This window comes from Pongo abelii, chromosome 3 (genome assembly GCF_028885655.2).
Source record: "Pongo abelii isolate AG06213 chromosome 3, NHGRI_mPonAbe1-v2.0_pri, whole genome shotgun sequence".
Classification (NCBI taxonomy): domain Eukaryota; kingdom Metazoa; phylum Chordata; class Mammalia; order Primates; family Hominidae; genus Pongo; species Pongo abelii.
In genome coordinates this window covers 5,804,233-5,821,808 of record NC_071988.2, presented here as the reverse complement: position 1 = coordinate 5,821,808, position 17,576 = coordinate 5,804,233, and the positions used below count along the sequence as shown (strand labels likewise).

The 17,576-nt window shown below is 51.0% G+C and overlaps 1 protein-coding gene across 1 annotated transcript; it reads right to left on the bottom strand.

The window, feature by feature from the left end:
- Positions 1–628: 628 nt before the first annotated feature.
- On the bottom strand, positions 629–8,717 carry GRPEL1 (GrpE like 1, mitochondrial). The gene is given in 4 exon segments (NM_001133724.1): positions 629–1,797; positions 2,969–3,050; positions 4,687–4,849; positions 8,627–8,717. Coding segments are annotated over 4 exon segments (654 nt in total). The 5' UTR covers positions 8,689–8,717; the 3' UTR covers positions 629–1,450.
- Between the last annotated feature and the right edge of the window lie 8,859 nt (positions 8,718–17,576).

The following is a 17,576-nucleotide window of genomic DNA, read 5'->3' as shown; positions in this document are numbered from 1 at the left end:
CAGGAGCTCCAGGGGTGATGATGCACTCACAGCCCCACAGCGTGAAAACAGGCAGCGCTGGAGCTCCCAGTCATGTTTTCTTCAATATACGATGCTGCCTTTAGTTGTTTCTGACCAAATGAACTTAAGGCATCTTAAAGGTGGAACATGTTTGGGAACGGTATCCCAAGATGATTATGGGACCATTACCTGCGTCTTTGAAAATTAGAAGTGAAATAAACTGTGCCCCATCTTTTCTGTGCAGCAAATAGCCTTCACGAGCATCTTCAATTCTAGAAGCAAAGGCAGCGAAAGGTTCTTTTCTCTGTTTTGTAACAGACTCCAATCATTCAGCCTTTTTCTAAGCCCTAGATGACCATGTAAATGAGGAACAGTCCTTTGGCAAGATGATTTTGCAAATCCTGTGCCCTTGCTGTGGCTCCTGGGTGTTCCGTATTCTTACCAGGACAGGCTGCAGCTGCACTGGGGGAGTGTGGCTCTCCCTTTCCGTGTAGAAGCATGTGTATGTGTGTATGTGACTGTGCACGCACGCACGTGTCAAGCTGACAGCTTCAGGGCTGGAGTAGAGAATGGGAAGGCTAAGCCATGCTTGCCTCAGCGGAAAGAATCTCCATGAGAGGACACAAAATTGTTTTCAGAAAGTAGGAAAATAAACATTAGGGCTTTAATCCTCTTAAATAAAAATTTTAAATTAAACATTAACATTTAAAATACACCAAGCGTGCAGTCCTATTTTGAGAAAGTCCATTTTGCCAGGGAATACAACTTGAGGTCATTAGTAACTAGTTGAATATGATTTAAATATGTCTGCATTTAGATGAACAGAACAGGGTAAAAGGAGCTTTGCCAAGCCAAGCTCAATTCCTGGCCAAATAATGGGGGAGAATTGTCAGTGCCCACGCCCATTTCTCAGTGGTCGGTTTCAGCCGCTGTTGACTGAAGACAAACGAACTACGTTCTTCACAAAGATCATTTTTTTTAAGTAAGAAAAATGTTTCAACTCTCTCGCCTTTCCTTCAGCGAATGAAATGTGACGGGCTAAATGTGACAGTCACTCACGCGCCGCAGGGACACATGGTGCAGACTGGCGTGCCCAGGTAGCCAAACAGAATTCCCCAAGACCTTTTATTTGTTTAAAATACTTTGGTGTCAGCAGAGTCTGAGCAGACACGTTACTCATGATGCCCGGGAGACCCGGCAGGGCCCTGCTGAGCTCTTCTGAAAGTATGTGGAACTATTCAATGCATGGCACTAAAAGGGAACAGACTCCTGAATTAGAGTTCATTAGTGCAGTTGAGCAGCCGGCTTCATTTTCTGTTTAGCCACTGGTTACTTAAGGTTTCCAATAGGGTTTGGGAAAAGGTCACACGTACTCATAGATAAGAAACAATGAACCAGCCTTAAGAGTTACATCAAGTGAGTTTAAAAACACCCACCCCAACAGCAGCAGCTAAGCTTCCTTCACCACCCCCACCAGGGCGGGTCTCAGAGTGCGCCCATGCAGCTTGTACCCCACTTTGCTAACTAGGGCCACTGTGCCCGGCTCCTTCCCCTCAACCGGTGTGTGGAACAAGGCCTCATGTTCATAAGGGTCGAACTTGGCTCCGACAGGGTTCAACTTGAGCAAGCCATGCTTTGTGAACACCTTCTGGATCTGGACTTCAGTCATGACCAGCCCCTCATAGAGGTTCTTCAGGTGAGGGTTATCGTCTTTAATTTCTTCTTTTGGAACACACTGTGTTGCCTTCTCCAGAACATCTGCCACCTCCAACAAGTCCTTGCAGAAGGCTTGAATGCCTGGATGAAGTTAAAGAAGATCATTTGCACTCCATACCAACTGCACAGGGCAATTCCAAACTGAGCACTGCTGACCTGATGTGGAGGCTATTTAATAACTTGTCAAATCAGTCGCCTCAGAATTCCAATGGCTCAATAACTTTAAAAAACAACACAAAACTCTCAAAAGCTATTTGTGGGATGAGACCCACAATTTACTAAATTTAGAATTCACTAAAATGTCAAGAGAGGAGTGCAGTAGAGGGGAAAATACCCTTGAGACATCCAAGCCCAGATGTCAAGCAAGCAGTAAGATATAGAGGACTGGAACTCAGAAGATCCGAGTTTGAAGCCGAGACTTGTGTGTGGATGCCATTAAGCCCCTAAGAGTGTGTACGTCACCCAGGGAGCACAGCAAGGGGAGAGAAGAGGCCTGCTACTGAGTCCCAAGAGCCCAGGCATTTACAGGTCAGAAAAGATAAGAGCCAACAAAGCACATTACCACAGAGAGGCGGAATACCAAGAAACAGGCCACAGTATCCAGGAAAAAAAGTTTCAATGAGCACCTCAGTCTTTGTGAATGTGACAGAGACTCTGGCTCTTAGTTTCCATGTGGCCTCTCAACGTCTGACCCCAGGCCAGGCCATTTACCCTCCTTCGAGCCTTAGGTTCCGCATCTCTAATACCCAGTGTCAGTCACGCAGAGATCCACGGCAGCACTCAAACACCAGCCCGTGGAGTTGGGAGCCTGGGGTTACGTACCAGCTTTGTGATGTGTGGCAGGTGACTAAACCTCAATGATCTCAACTGTAAAAATGGGAAGGACAGTGACAAAAACATCCAAAGGTGGCAATGCATATAGCACACCGGGAGTTCTGAAGTGATGCCAGTGTTACTTCCGGAGGGCTAAGGGGATGGGCATCAGAGGCTGACCTGCTGCAGGTTCCCACCGAGGTCTCTGTGTGGGGGAGGACACACCTATTTACAGTTCTTCATGCTAGTCTCAGCTACTTGATTTCTGCTCCTCCAGACACCTTTGCTGTTGAGCCATCATAAAAAAAATGCAGGGGATGCAACTGCTGGATCCCCCACCCCACAGCCTTGCTCTCTGACACTTCCGTATGCATGAGCTTCCCCTTCCCCGCCCCATTATCTTCTTTCCGGAATCAACGCCACGTTATGTTGAAAGTACCATATAATTTTGCCTCCTCCACCAATTTCTGGCTCCTCTGCCGTAAGTTCTCAGTGTCTGCCAAAGCTCGTTTATATTTTTCCTAAAAGAAAAAAAAAGGGAGATATATATAGATATATATATATATAGATATATATATATATATATTTTTTTTTTTTTTTTTTGAGACGGAGTCTTGCTCTGTATGTCGCCCAGGCTGGAGTGCAGTGACACGATCTCGGCTCACTGCAAGCTCCGCCTCCCGGGTCCACACCATTCTCCTGCCTCAGCCTCCCGAGTAGCTGGGACTACAGGTACCTGCCACCACGCCCGGCTAATTTTTTGTATTTTTAGTAGAGATGGGGTTTCACTGTGTTAGCCAAGATGGTCTCCATCTCCTGATCTTGTGATCCGACCGCCTCGGCCTCCCAAGTGCTGGGATTACAAGTGTGAGCCACCACGCCTGGCCGGGAGATTTATATTAACATGGAACAAAGTCATAGGAAAGCAAGCTTGATTGGAAAATGGCTGTGTAACTAACTACAAGTCAAAACAGAAGTAATATCACTGCCTTTGAGATGTGACTAAGGAGGGCAGCTTAATGAAAGCTTAATAAAAGCTGCACTCATGATCTTTTGCTATATTCAGTGTTACCCAGAGGTGGCTCAGTTCAAACATTCCTTGTGTAATCATCATCTGAGTTCTAGTATATTCCTCATGTCTCACCACCTTCCTGGAAGCTCACTCATCTGAGCTTTTCTTTTTTTTTGAGACAGGGTGTTGCTGTATCATCCAGGCTGAAGTGGTGTGATCTCGGCTCACTGCAGCCTCAACCTCCTGGGCTCAAGCAGTTCTCCCACCTCAGCCTCCTGGGTTGCTGGGACTACAGGAGTGCACCACCACGCCCAGCTAATTTTTACTTTTTTTTTTAGAGATGGAGTCTCACTATGTTGCCCAGGCTGGTCTTGAACACCTGGACTCAAGCAATCCTCTTGCCTCAACCTTCCAAAGTGCTATCAGAGGGGTAAGCCACTGCGCCCAGCTAGCTTTTCTCTTTTGAACATTTACGAAGTTGCTCTGTGTAAATGCTTTTTAACATTTACTAAGTTGCCGCTATACTGCATCCATTTTCAGTCTTCAGGTAATCACTGTGCAGTGGCAAGGAGCAAGAGCTCCAAGTCCAGTTCTAGTTCGAGCCCTGGCTCCGCACCTGGCAGCCAGGATTAACATATGTAACGGGTTTGGAATGGTGCCAGCACTCAGGGTTTGATGTCGTTCTCAAATCCTTAAAGAACTTGATTTGTGCCACCTATGTGTTTTCACATGGAGTAATAATCCATGTTACTAGTTCATAAAACTCCTACCGGCCTATGAGAGCATCACATAAAACCACACTCCTGCTCCCAACTCTTGTACTTGGAATTTTCTGCTTCCTCTCCTAAGTCCCAGCCTAAACAACCATACTGAGCATTCCTCATTTGTAAAGATGATTTTAAGTTTTAATTCAATGACAAATAACAGCGTGTAAAGATTATTCTCTTGCCAGAACCAGAGTTGCACAGGATTTGGGTTCTAGTCTTTGCTTTGGCAGTAACTTGCCACCTGGGCCCACTGCAGGCCGTGGACAAGGGCTTAACTCTGGCTTTAGTCTGTCACCAATGAAACCTGGAACCTTTATGTGGCCCAGGAGAGAAACAGTTCAGCCGAGCCCGCCCCGACAGGAGCCTCACAGTCCTCACCACAGTCTCCTTCAGCTGCTCCTCCAACTTGACCTTCTCTTCCAGGAGGGTCTTCTCTGTAGCAGGAGGATCTGCCTTCTGTTCACTCTGACCCATGTCCTCTTCCAGGTTCTGGCCACTGTTTTTTTGTTTCGTGGCTGTGCACAACAACCGGGGAGATGGCCTACAGGGAAGTCCACACATGAGAAACGAACACTTAGTTTTTATGCTTATTAAAGTCAGGTGTATGATTTTAGAAAGTTAAAATAGCTTCAAACTGTTTACTATTACTTGGGGAGAAAACATTTCTCTTAAGATCTAATAAAGGCACACTGTACCTGACATATAGAAGCTATACTAGTAAATATAAAAGCTGTTAAGTCATATACAATGTGCCTTTATTAGATCTAAGATAAACGTGTATATATATATTTTTTAGAGACAGGGTTGGTCTATCTATCTATCTATATGTATTTTTTTTTGAGAGAGAGTGTCTTGCTCTGTCACCCAGACTCGAGTGCAGTGCAGCCTCCGTCTCCTGGGTTCAAGGGATACTCCCACCTCAACCTCCCGAGTTGCTCGTCACCACACCCAGCTAATTTTTGTATTTTTAGTAGCGATGGGGTTTCACTATGTTGGCCAGGCTGGTCTTGATATCCTGACCTTAAGTGATCTGCCCGCCTTGGCCTCCCACAGTGCTAGGATTACAGGTGTGAGCCACCAGGCCTGGCTTCTCCATGTATTTTTAGAGACAGGGTTTCGCTGTCACCCAAGCTAGAGTCTGGTGGCACAATCATAACTCACTGTAACCCTGAACTCCTGGGCTCAAGTGATCCTCCCACCTCAGCCTCCCAGAGTGCTGGGATTACAGGCATGAGCCACTGTGCCTGTCTTTTTTATTTTTATAAGATCTTCTGTAAATACATGCCTAAACTTACATGTCAATGTGCCAAGTTACAGTACTTGGTACAGAACAGTACTAACCTCCTCTTTCCATTCTAATGTGACTGAGACAGTCTGCCCAGACCTAACCACATACTTACGGAATAGCTACTACTAGAGTGAGGCCGGCCTACTGCTGATCCTGATAACAAAGACAGACCCAGCAGAGATCTTGCAAAAAAAAAAGGTATCTAAACACAAAGCACAGTAATTTGGGATTTAAAAGTGATTAAGACAGGCTCGCTGGCTCACGCCTGTAATCCCAGCACTTTGGGAGGCCAAACCAGGTGGATCACCTGAGATCAGGAGTTCGGGACCAGCCTGACCAACATGGAGAAACCCTGTCTCTTCTAAAAATACAAAATGAGCCGGGCGTGGTGGTGCATGCCTGTAATCCCAGCTCCTTGGGAGGCTGAGGCAGGAGAATCACTTGAACCAGGGAGGCGGAGGTTGCGGTGAGCTGAGATCGCGCTACTGCACTCCAGCCTGGGCGACAAGAGGGAAACTCTGTCTCAAAAAAAAAAAAAAAGCGATTTAAAAAAAAAAGAGAACTAAGTGCTTTGTGCTTTGGGAGGCTCAGAGTAGAAGGAGATACCTAGCTTGGGGAAGGGACGACCATGAAAGGCTTTGTAGGATAGGTAAGAGTTACAAAAAAGGGATCAGAGGTGGGACAATGGGACGCATGCAGCTTCAGGAAGAGGAAACTGCTTGGACAAGGCATGAAGACAGGAAAGCATGGGGTATGTGCCGGTGAAATAGACCAAGACCAAGTGATAAGCCCAGGTCACAAAGCCATTAATGAATGATAAAATAAAGTCTTAAAACCTAGATTTCTTCAGCAGGACCAGAGGACTTCTTTTTTTTTTTGAGATGGAGTCTTGCTCTGTCGCCCAGGCTTGAGTGCAGTGGTGCTATCTCGGCTCAGTGCAAGCTCCGCCGCCCAGGTTCACGCCATTCTCCTGCCTCAGCCTCCCGAGTAGCTGGGACTACAGGCGTCCACCAACACACCCGGCTAATTTTTTTGTATTTTTTTAGTAGAGATGGGGTTTCACTGTGTTAGCCAGGATGGTCTAGGATCTCCTGATCTCGTGATCCGCCCGCCTCGGCCTCCCAAAGTGCTGGGATTACAGGCGTGAACCACCGCGCCCGGCCAGGACCTCTTTTTAAATTAGGCCACAGTCCAATCTGAGAATAAGCTACATTCAGTTTTCTTCCCAGATTAAAACTGCTTCAACGAATAGGAAGGCGAAGGCTGCCAGCACACAGAACTCAGTCAAGGCTGTTTATTGCAGCACTGCGGAGCGACGAGTTGGAAACAATGTTTGTCAGTGAGCAAATGGTTGAATAAACTTGCTAACACAATCTGGAATATTATGCAGCTCCTAAGAATGAGTTAAACTGCCCTTTATTGTATACACTTTGGATGTTTTGTTAAGAAATGCAACTTTCAGAGAAATACACAAAACAGGATCCTATTTTTGTAAAGACAAACTAGAGATCCTGTGTACTTATTAATATCTTAGATCTGTGGAAAGAAGGGGAGTGGAAGCATCCATTACAGTCTTGCCATGGGGGTGGAGAGCGATGACCATTTTATATTTTTAGTCTTGTGAATTTAAAAAGCTAAGAATTTAAATAAAAACTGAGTGTACTGTTGTGAAGCGCACCTCCCTCTCCAGTTGTTCTGCCTGAGGGTGTGACAGCCACCAGCCTTTCTGCAGGTCAGCTCTTCACAGACCCCTTTCCGAAGCACAGCCAACACAAAGTGTGGCCAGGAATGCAACAGGACCCACACCCAGGGCCATCTCGTTCTGCAGAGGGAAACGGAGTCTCAGAAAGCCTAGTTACTCTGAGAGCTATGACTACCAGTCAGCTCTCCTGCCTTTCCCTAGTTGAGCATCTTTCCACAAAACTATCATTCTAGAGACAGAAATGATGCTGACTTGGTGGTCATTTTCCTGACAATTAATTCCAATACAAAACCATCAATTACTTGACCAAAGTCTTTTTACTCAAGTATTCCACGTGGGTCGTTGCTCTTGGCTCCTATGTTTTTAAGATATAATTTATTAAACTAGCACTTACCCCTTAATCACCTCGACTGAAAGTGATCTTCACCTCACCTGCCTGCTCTCCTCCTGCCTGCTCTCCTTCAGGGAAAAACCACATCTCACTGCCCAGCTTTTGGCCAATTTGGCCCTCAGTGGCTTCTCTAATCAATAACTTGGTTCTAAGCAGTTCCTCCAGCAAGTACTTGCCATACTAACTTCTAAAGTAGAACTTTTAAAAAGCAGAAGGGGCACGTTTGAAGAAAAAAAAAAAAGGCACTGACTCGTGGCCCTCAGGCCCGAAATGTGCCCTTGTCTAAACAAACTCTTCGCCCAGCAGCGGCACAGCTTCGACTGCTCTTTTGACCTCAGACGCTGGAGAAGGCGGAGTGAAGGAATTCGAGGCCAAGTGGAAAAAGCCCGTGAACGGGCAACACGCACCTTGCCACACGAAGTTTCCCGAGCACCGCTGTGGCCCCGGCCTCGAGCTGCCGCACGGAAATGAGTAACCACAGCTCCTGCCCAGGGCACACCCGGCAGGGCTCGGCCTCGCTGCGTGACCTTGGACAAACCTCGGGCTTCTTTGGTCGCTTCTTCAACCGCACAAATTGCGGGTGCCTCTGCGCCCGTGAGCGCCGAGACCGTGAATGCGCGCGAGGCGTCGCCGCAGGCCCTGGACCACACGCGCACGTGGGCCACCGTACCTTCCGAGCCAGATGCCCCCGCGCTGCGGTCCTTTCCTCCTGACACGGCGCCCGCCCGCTCCACACTTCCCAAGCCCTGAGCGGGCAGCCTGGCAGCAGAGCAGGCCCCAGCAGGGCGGTCCGCGTCCCGCAGCGGGGAACCGCGAGCCCGGAGATGCCCAGCTCCGGGGCCGAGGCCGGGAAGGAGGCCCCGGGGCCGGGAAAGGCCCCCATTGGATTGGGAGGTCGCGCTCCCACCTCCGCCCAGGGAGACCAAGTGCCCCTTACCTGAGAGACAACGCCAAAGCAGGAAGACTGCGCCGCGCCAGCCTCACGCACTGAGCCGCCATGACTGCCACTGCCTGCCGCCGTCGCCGCGCACGCACCAAGCGTGCGTGCAGGCAGCTATACCCACCTTTCCGCCCTACTACTTCGCCTCAGCCAATCCGTAATCGCTTTTCCTGTTATGGACAGGCAATAGTCACCAATAATTGTGGGTCACGGAAGAGCATCTTCCCCCACCCCCCGGTGGGCGGGGCCTGAGGCTTACCGGAGGCCCCGAAGAGGTGAAAGGTGAAGTGAGCATTGGGAGGAGCCTCCTGTGGGCGCGGCGATGCCGGGAGGAGCCAATGAGGAGGCAGCGTGAAGGGGCGGGGCCAGCGCCGGGGTGGGGCGCGCGCGTTGCGGGCCGGGAGGGACTTGAGAACCGGGTTTTGGGTAGGAGCGCAGCGGCAGCTTGTCTTTTCCCGGCTCGCACCCGCCCTTACGCTGACATCCCGGGCCTTCCTTTGCTCTGGGAACGAGCGTGGGGAGCCCTGTTCACCCTCACACCGCGGCTCCAGAGCGGCGCGGAGCACTCCATGTTTGCTAAATGAAAATAAAGTCTCGGCGCGAGCGCCAGCCAAACGGCGGCGCAGTTGCTCGATAAATAACCGCGGAGGCAACCGCTTGGGAAGGCGCCCCCACCTCGAAGCTGCTTCTCCAGGCGCCCGAGGCGGAGAGGAGAAGGCACTGGGGTCTCCGTCTCAACCAGTGAGTTCTGGTGAAACAGGAAACAAAACCCAGGAAACAAATGGGACGAAATGTTGGCGGTTTTGATGCTGGATGATGGGAATATGGGTGTGTGTTTTGTACCTTTCTGTTATCTTCAGTTTTCTCAAAACACGAAAAACAGACTAAGAACAGCGTATAGAAAACATAGGGGCACAGCTAAAGCTCATAAATGCACACGTTTTCATAACCTGACCGAGGTCCGTGCTGCTGTGGCGCATACCCCCAAAAGCAGAGGTGCTGGAAGAGCAGGGGCCGCGTGTTCTTATGGCCCCGGTGCCGGCCCCCAAGGTTCTCGCGGGAGATAGGGCCTGTGTTCTTATGGCCCCGGTGCCGGCCCCCAGGCGGAGTTCCCGCAGGAGATAGGGCCTGGCTCCCGCTTCAGCACCGCGTGGCCTGGAGTGCAGTTCTGACGGCCAAGATCTGAGGGCTGGAGCCCGTGCCCTCCCCAGGATCCCAGACTTAGAGTCCCTGCCCTCCCCGGGATCCCAGGGCTCGATCCTGTGCCCTCCCGGGCATCCCAGGGCTGGAGCCCATGCCCTCCCCAGGATCTCAGGGCGCGAGCTGGTGGCTTCTCAAGTGGAGTTTTGCCTGCTTGTTACATTAGTGAATGTAGGACCACTTGAGTAAAGGACCAAACCTTTATTCTTTTGCTTTTCTGCCATTGAAACCATTCAACCCGTGCTGATTAACACCTACTGTTTGCCAGGTAATATGCCCCTTGTAGAAAGACGCAAACAGCTAAACCTCAAAGGTGGGATGTTGTACAGGACAAATGACCGTGTCAATTAATACCAGTAATTAAGATAATAGTATAATTATGATGATAATATAATTAATTCGAGCCTGGAGGAGAAAAAAGAAAGTGGAACTGAACTATTAGAGAATAAATGAGCTTAAAAGACGTCATTGAGTTGAATGTGTGGAACTTATTTGGATCATGATAGAATAAACTAGCTTAAACGGGGCATTTGAGAGATAGGTGGGGGAAATTGGAATATAAAACTGGGTATTAGATGAAAACTGGGAGTTATCGATACTTTTGGTAGGGAGCAGTAACGGCTGGTGGGTAAAATGTCCTAACCTTTAGAGATGCAAACGGAAGTTTTTACGGTAAATTGCCCCTATGTCTGGTATTCGCTTTGTAAATTATTATATGTATATATTTTGAGACAGAGTCTCATTCTGTTGCCCAGGCTGGAGTGCAGTGGCGCGATCTCGGCTCACTGCAAACTCTGCCACCCGGTTCAAGCGATTCTCATGCCTCAGCCTCCGTAGTAGCTGGTACTACAGGTGTATGCCACCACGCTTGGCTAATTTTTTGTCTTTTTAGTAGAGACAGGGTTTCACCATGTTACCCAGGCTGGTCTCGAACTGCTGAGTTCAAGCAGTGCGGTTTCCTCAGCCTCCCAAAGTGTTAGGATTACAGGCGTGAGCCACCACGCCCAGCCTTTCTGCAGTAAAATTTAAAACAGTGTCTCAGCCGGGCACGGTGGCTCATGCCTGTAATCCCAGCACTTTGGGAGGCCGAGGCGGGTGGATCATCTGAGGTCAGGAATTCGAGACCAGCCTGGCCAACATGGTGAAAACCCGTCTCTACTAAAAAAATACAAAAAAAAAAAAAAAATTAACTGGGCATGGTGGCGGGCACCAGTAATCCCAGCTACTCGGGAGGCAGAGGTTGCAGTGAGCCGAGATCGTACCACTGCACTCCAGCCTGGGCGACAGGGCAAGACTCCGTCTCAAAAAACAAACAAACAAAAACAAAACAAAAAACAGTATCTCATGTTTCTTATTGGCTGTGACCAAGTAACTTCATTGCTTTCAACCTTGGATCTGCTCGCCTGTAAAACAGACATTATTTGTTGTGAGATTTAAAAGAGAAACATGTTCATTTCCTTCCTTTGGGGCTCAGAAGGAATCAGATGGGCGTCTTGCAGCTCCGAGCCTGATGAAGAATTGTAGCTGCTGTGCCTCAAGACAGATAAGCACAGGTCGTCCCAGTGGGGATGCCACCTTGGGGACTGTGAACCTCCGCTGAGGCCAGGCCATGCCCTGTGTCGGTATCTGGAACTGCGGGGTTTCTCTGATCTGCCAGGGAAAGGCCTGCCACCTCGTGGCCACTTCAGGAACTGCTCCAAAGGCAGTCTGCTCTTGGGAACCTACCTGGTCAGGTAGCTCCCTGAGGTCTGGAACCGCACCACAGTGCAAGTTATCTTCACCTGGAGGTGAAGCTGCCTGTATGGTAGACTCTTGGATCAGTCGTCTGAGCACATGTCCAGCAATGGGCGTGGGTGAGCTAGCCAGGGACTGGGGATGCCGGAAGAGCCGACGGTACAGCATGTGGTGCCCCTAACAAGGATTGAGTGGTGTTTTTAAAAAGAAAAAAAGGTCGTGCAGATGGTCTGACAGTCTGTCGACCGTGGGCATGTTGCTCATACCAGCTGAGCACTGCCGGGGTACCAGGCTGTGTGCTGGGTGCTTCAAAGATGTCGTCTTGTGGATCAGCCCATCTGTGGCGAGGAGGGGACCGGGCTCAGCCAGGTTAGGTGACTTGCACAAGGTCATGTGGGTGAAAGGAAGACAGAACTCTTGTGTATTTCTCCTGACCCCAGATTCTGCGTCAGGGCTGAAGCCAGAACCCACATGTGTGCAGCGCAGGGTGATTGCTGCCATGAGCTGCATTGCTGTGATCCTTTGGCGAGGGCATGGATTTTCATCCTTTTATTCAATTTTGAAAGAAGCAAATTTAGAAAGATACGAATATGATGGGTGTGGCAGACAGAATTCTAAAGGTGGGCCCACTGATTCGTACCTCTGGCTGTTCAGTTAAACACTAGCCTAGGTGCTGCTGTGCAGGGACTTTGACGAAGGAATGAAAGTCCCAAGCGGTCTGACCTTGAGATCAGAGATTATCTGGTGGGCTTGACCTGATGAGCCTAATGAAAGCAGGGAGCTTTTCCAGCTGTCAGCAGAAATGAAGGTCAAATTCAATGTGTGAGAAAGGCTGGAATTAACATTGCTGGTCTGAAGGAGGAAGGGGTTGTGTGAGAAGGTGTGTGAGTGACTTATAGGAGCAGAGAGCGGCCCCCAGCCGTGGAATGAGGACCCCAGGTCTGCAGTCGCCAGGAGCTGGACTTTCAGGGCCACCTGAATGCACCCAGAAGCGGATTCTCCTCCAGAGCCTCCAGGTAAGAGCTCATTCCAGCCACCACCTTGATTTAGACCTTGTAAGACCTGGAGTGCAGAACCCAGTTTAATTCACTTCAGCCATATAATAACCCTGTTTTGGACTTTGGTAGTCAAGTTTATTTATCATAAACCTTTGGTTCCCATTCTCACCCTCGTGCCTGCGTTATTCTTGGTCTGCTTCTGTTTGTTTAGTTGCTATAATCAACAACCCTGGACCCATCGCGCAGAAGAAACTGAGGTTCCCAGGTTAAGAGACTTGCCTGGAAAAGGGTTAACTGGCAGCTTGGCAGCAGAGCCACTGCCCCTTCCCCCTTGCGTGCTGGTTCCAAACCGAAAATGATGTTCTGGGTTAAAAAAAAAAAAAGCAGCATAAGGGGCCACAGACGTTTAAGTTGAAATAATTTGAAATAACTTTCTGCAAAAAGAGCCAGACTTCACGAGAGGTGGTTTAATTGGGATAATGAGTTGCACGGGGAATGAGCAAATGCAAAGTTAATTAACAGTCATTTCCCTGAGACTACTTGAAGGAGAGAGATGGCTGTCTGGACCTTGTGGAATCCAGGTGTGATTCAGGTGCCTGCCATTGGCATGATCATTTCTTCCCTGTTGCGGCCAGGGCAGCTGCAGAGGTGGGCGTGAGGTGGGCCTGGGCTGGCCTGAAGGACAGGGAAGGAAGGAGGAGGCAAACCTCATGGAGCTCGAGGAGATCTTCTTAAAAGCCCATGGATGTGAGAGATAATTGGAATCAAAAGCTGATTAAATTGTTCCTTACAAGCCTGTGATTTGAGCCCTCCTGTGTGTGGGTCAAATCAGTCATTAGGCAGCAAAAAAGTCAGAACTGTGAAAAGCACCGTGGGTGAGGACTGGTGGGAGGGAGCATTTCTCATTATAAGAATAATGGATGCTTATAGAAATGTTGGAAACTGAATGGTAGGATCATTTAAGAACATTAACCCTTCTCCCCTCTGGTTCCCTTCTCCCCTCTGGTTCCTCTCTGTCACCCCTGTTTAGGAAGTAGTGGGGTGGGGAACTCACTACCTTCCCTTGACGTTGCCCTTGGATTGATTGCAAAGCCACAACTGGAGCCAAAGCCATCATGAGGTGACAGCTCTGACCTTGTGGTCTGCCGGTGGGCAGAGATGAAGGGATCCTCTCTGAATCCTGGTCTCTTCATTGGTACAGTGGGCCAGTACACTCGTGGTGTTGTCGCACTTTCTGCAGATGCTTACCACTGTCAGTGGCGTCGGTCACCACCATTGCGAGTGTTCAGGCAGTGGGTGCTATGGCAGACTTGCAGTGTGTGGCGCTTTCTCAGGAGCTGTGCTTGAGGGCGGAGCGGCTCCCTGGGGCTGAGGCTGGGGGTGCTTACAGGCCTCCTGACCCTCTGCCCCTTCCTTTGCCACTGGAGGCTTGGCACACCTGCTGCTCCTCTAGTTCCTAAGCCCCTCTGGATAGGGAACCACATCAACAGTAACTTCAGCCAGAGATGTTTATTTCTCCAGTATGCAAAAGTCCAGGGGTCGGCAGTCCATGGCTCCCTGACGGCTCTGTGGCCTCAGGTCATCAGGGACCCAGGCTCCTTCCAGCCTGCAGCTCTGTCCTCCACAGGGTGTGGCCTGCACCTCACTGTGAGCATGGAGCTCCAGGAACATCCCAGACAGGAGTGGGCAGAAGGGCAGGGATGCACTGCAGCTGTCTCCTTATATCCTATTGGGCAAAATGTGGTCACATGCCACACCTGGCTGCAAAGGATGCTGGGAAATGTAGTTTTTATTCCCAAGAGTCCACTCCCTGCTGACAATTCTGTTCCTGCAGATAAAGGGAGAACAAATGCTTGGGGACACTAGCAACAGCTCCTCCCTAAGCCTCTGTGGCCCTTCTACCCCCACTTTTATGGGCCCCCTCACTAATGGGATCTCATTGCCTTCCCTCAGCAGCCCATGAGACTGGGGGGGTCTGTTCACTTATCTGACACCCCTGTAGTCTAGGGGGCCCGTTGCTCATTCTTCCCACCTCACTGTCAGTAAACTGAGGTGCAGAAAGGTGACCTGAGCCATTGTCGTCCACAGCCAGTGAGTGCTGGAGCCAGGGTTCGAGCCCAGGTCTTTGCCAGCCCGCCTGCAGCATCCGCAGTGCAGAGATGCGGCCACGTGGGAACCTCCGTGGCTGCTGTAACAGATGAGCACACTGAGGCTCAGAGCAATAAACATCCTGTCCTGTCATGGTTCTGCAGGTCAGAGTCTGAAATCAGCCTCGCTGGGCTAATGTCGAGGTGTTGGCAGGGCTGTCTTCTGGAGGCTTCAGGGGAGAATCTGTTTCCTTGCCTTTTGCAACTTCTAGGTAGTGCCTGTCTGCTGTGGCTCATGGCCCCTTCCTCCATCACTCCAGTCTCTCCATCCTACATGCTCTTCTCCCTGCCCCTTCTCAGTAGGACTTGCCCACAGGATCAGGACTCCGCCTCTCAGAAGCCCTCATGCAGTTGCCTTTGCACGGTGCCTTTGCCAGATAGAGTGACATTCACAGGTGCCAGGGATTAGGACGTGGGCATAACTGATGCCATGAGTCAGCCTTGAGGCAGGAAGGGCCAGCTGACCAAGCCCTGAAGAGAAGTCCTGCCCCACGCTGCATTCTTGAGAAAGCAATATCCCACTAAAGATGCTTGGGTGTCAGGGAGGACGGTTTCCACCATGCCCAGGGCCAGGGAAGGCCAGGACAGGTGTGGCCAGGGAAGGCCAGGACAGGTGTGGCCAGGGAAGGCCAGGACAGGTGTGGCCAGGGCCTTTCTTAGACCTGCCCTGCCCCACCTCTCTCCCTTGCCCCTGCAGGGGCAGCTCTTCTGAGCGGAGGCCCAAGTCCTTTCTGCCCCTGGAAGAGCCCAGCCTCTCTGGCCCCCAACCATTCCTCTGTCACCCAAGGCTCAGGCAGGGGTGGGATGGGGTGGGAGCCTCCAAGACTCAGCACCACGGTCGACCTTCGTGACTGCCACCCGAACTCCCCCACTCCTACTGTCCCGAGTGTGGGTTTCATCCCTGTGCCCTGATTCTGGGGGAAATTGAAACCTATCGTTTTGCCCAGCTCTTAAACAACTTAACAGAAAACTTTTTTTTTCTTTTTCTTTTTTTTTTTTTTGAGATGGAGTCTCACTCTGTTGCCCAGTCTGGAGTGCAATGGCACGATCTCTGCTCACTGCAGCCTCCGCTTCCTGGGCTCAAGCGATTCTCCTGCCTCAGCCTCCCGAGTAGCTGGGATTACAGGTGCCCACCACCACACCTGGCTAATTTTTGTATGGTTTCGAACTCCTGACCTCAAATGATCTATCCGCCCTGGCCTCCCAAAGTGCTGGGATTATAGGTGTGAGCCACCACGCCCAGCCCCGTTTCTTTTCTTAAAGCGTCTTTGTGTGTCTTGGATTGGCAAAAGTGTATTTGAATGGAGTGAGATGAGAACAGACTTCCTCGTTACCACAGCACCTGCCCCTTGCTACGGCAGTGTGGACCCTGGGCCATGTCTTCCAGGCCCTTGTTTCTCTGCATCTCCAAGTTGGGGAATCTTCTGGGCTCAGGGAAGTTTAGATGCCACCTCTGTGCTGGAGGATTTTGCGGCCAGGGCGTGTGATGGGCACCTCCCCCCAGGCTGTGCCCACAGCCCAGCCCTTTCTCCCCCTGCCACTCCTCTCCACGGTGGAGAGCATCACTATGGATGATCTCCCCAGCGGCTGGTGTCTGGAGGCCTCCTCGGTGGAGGATCAGCAGCACGGGGCAGGGGTCCGCTCTGTCTTCCACTGTCTCAGCAGCTCCGGCTGCCGAATGAGCAAGCACGTGAGGGCGGGCCTCTGGAGGTCTGCGTAGACGAGATCCAAGCTTCGCCTCTCACCGCCCTGGTTTCCATTGATAGCTGTGTCCTGGATTTGACTGCTTCCTCTTAGGCAACCTGGAAAACACACCCTCTAAGGGAATTTTCCAAATGAAAGGTTTCCCTTGCAACAGAAGCAAAGCCAGGTGCCCGGCAGAGAGGCAAACAAGTTGACCCAGGCCTCCGGGGAGAAGCCTCTCCACCCCACCCTGTGGCTGACCTTGAGCCCTGTCGCTCATCCCAGAAGCCCACAGCCTTACTGCTCCTGCGCTGTGTGCTCCCCTGCCCCTGTGCGCGGCCCCACTATGCGCTGGCCCCTGTGTGCTGCCCCACTATGCGCTGGCCCCTGTGCACTGCCCCACTGTGTGCTGGCCCTGGTGCGCTGCCTCACTGTGTGCTGGCCCCTGTGTGCTGCCCCCATGCGCTGCCCCACTGTGCGCTGCCCCACTGTGCACTGGCCCCTGTGCGCTGCCCCACTGTGCACTGCACGGCGGGCAGCTCCAAACCTCACATCTGCGAGCGGAAGCACCTGGAGTGTGCAGCACACAGTTGTGGCCCAAATACTGTTTCTCAAAAGTTGGGTTGGAAAACATGACTAATGTTTTAAAGCATTTTTGAGGACAGTTTACTGCTGGTGGGTGAGTGGTGGCCGTGGTGACGGTGGTGGGAGTGGTATCAAGGAGGAAGAGAACCCCGTTTGCCAGTTCTCCATCACAGCGCCGGTCTGCATTGTTGAGACCTACCGTGTGCCTGGGCCTCTTCCAGGCGTCACACACCCTAGTGCAGTGGGTCTTGCAGCCAGCGTGGTCGTTTTCTGTCGTTGGTCATTGTTTTGCTTGGTCTCGTTAGTGTGTTTTCACTCCCCAGCATGTGCTTCGATTCCCTTCCTTTATGATCCGCCGCTGAGGGCTGTGCCTGGGACCCAGGCCTTTTAGGGAAGCCCAGCCTTTGGTGACAGTGATTGATGCCAGGTCTGGGCATGTGACCTGGGCAAGGCCAGTCGGGTCCTTCCCTGGAAAGGCTATGTGGAGGCTGGGAAGAGCAGCTGTCCCTGCCATGGTCCCCTGGGTGGGAAGGGCACCCACCCCAGCCCCTGTATTCTCTGCCCCCTTCCCCACAGAGGGAGCCTGGCTGCTGCTGAGAG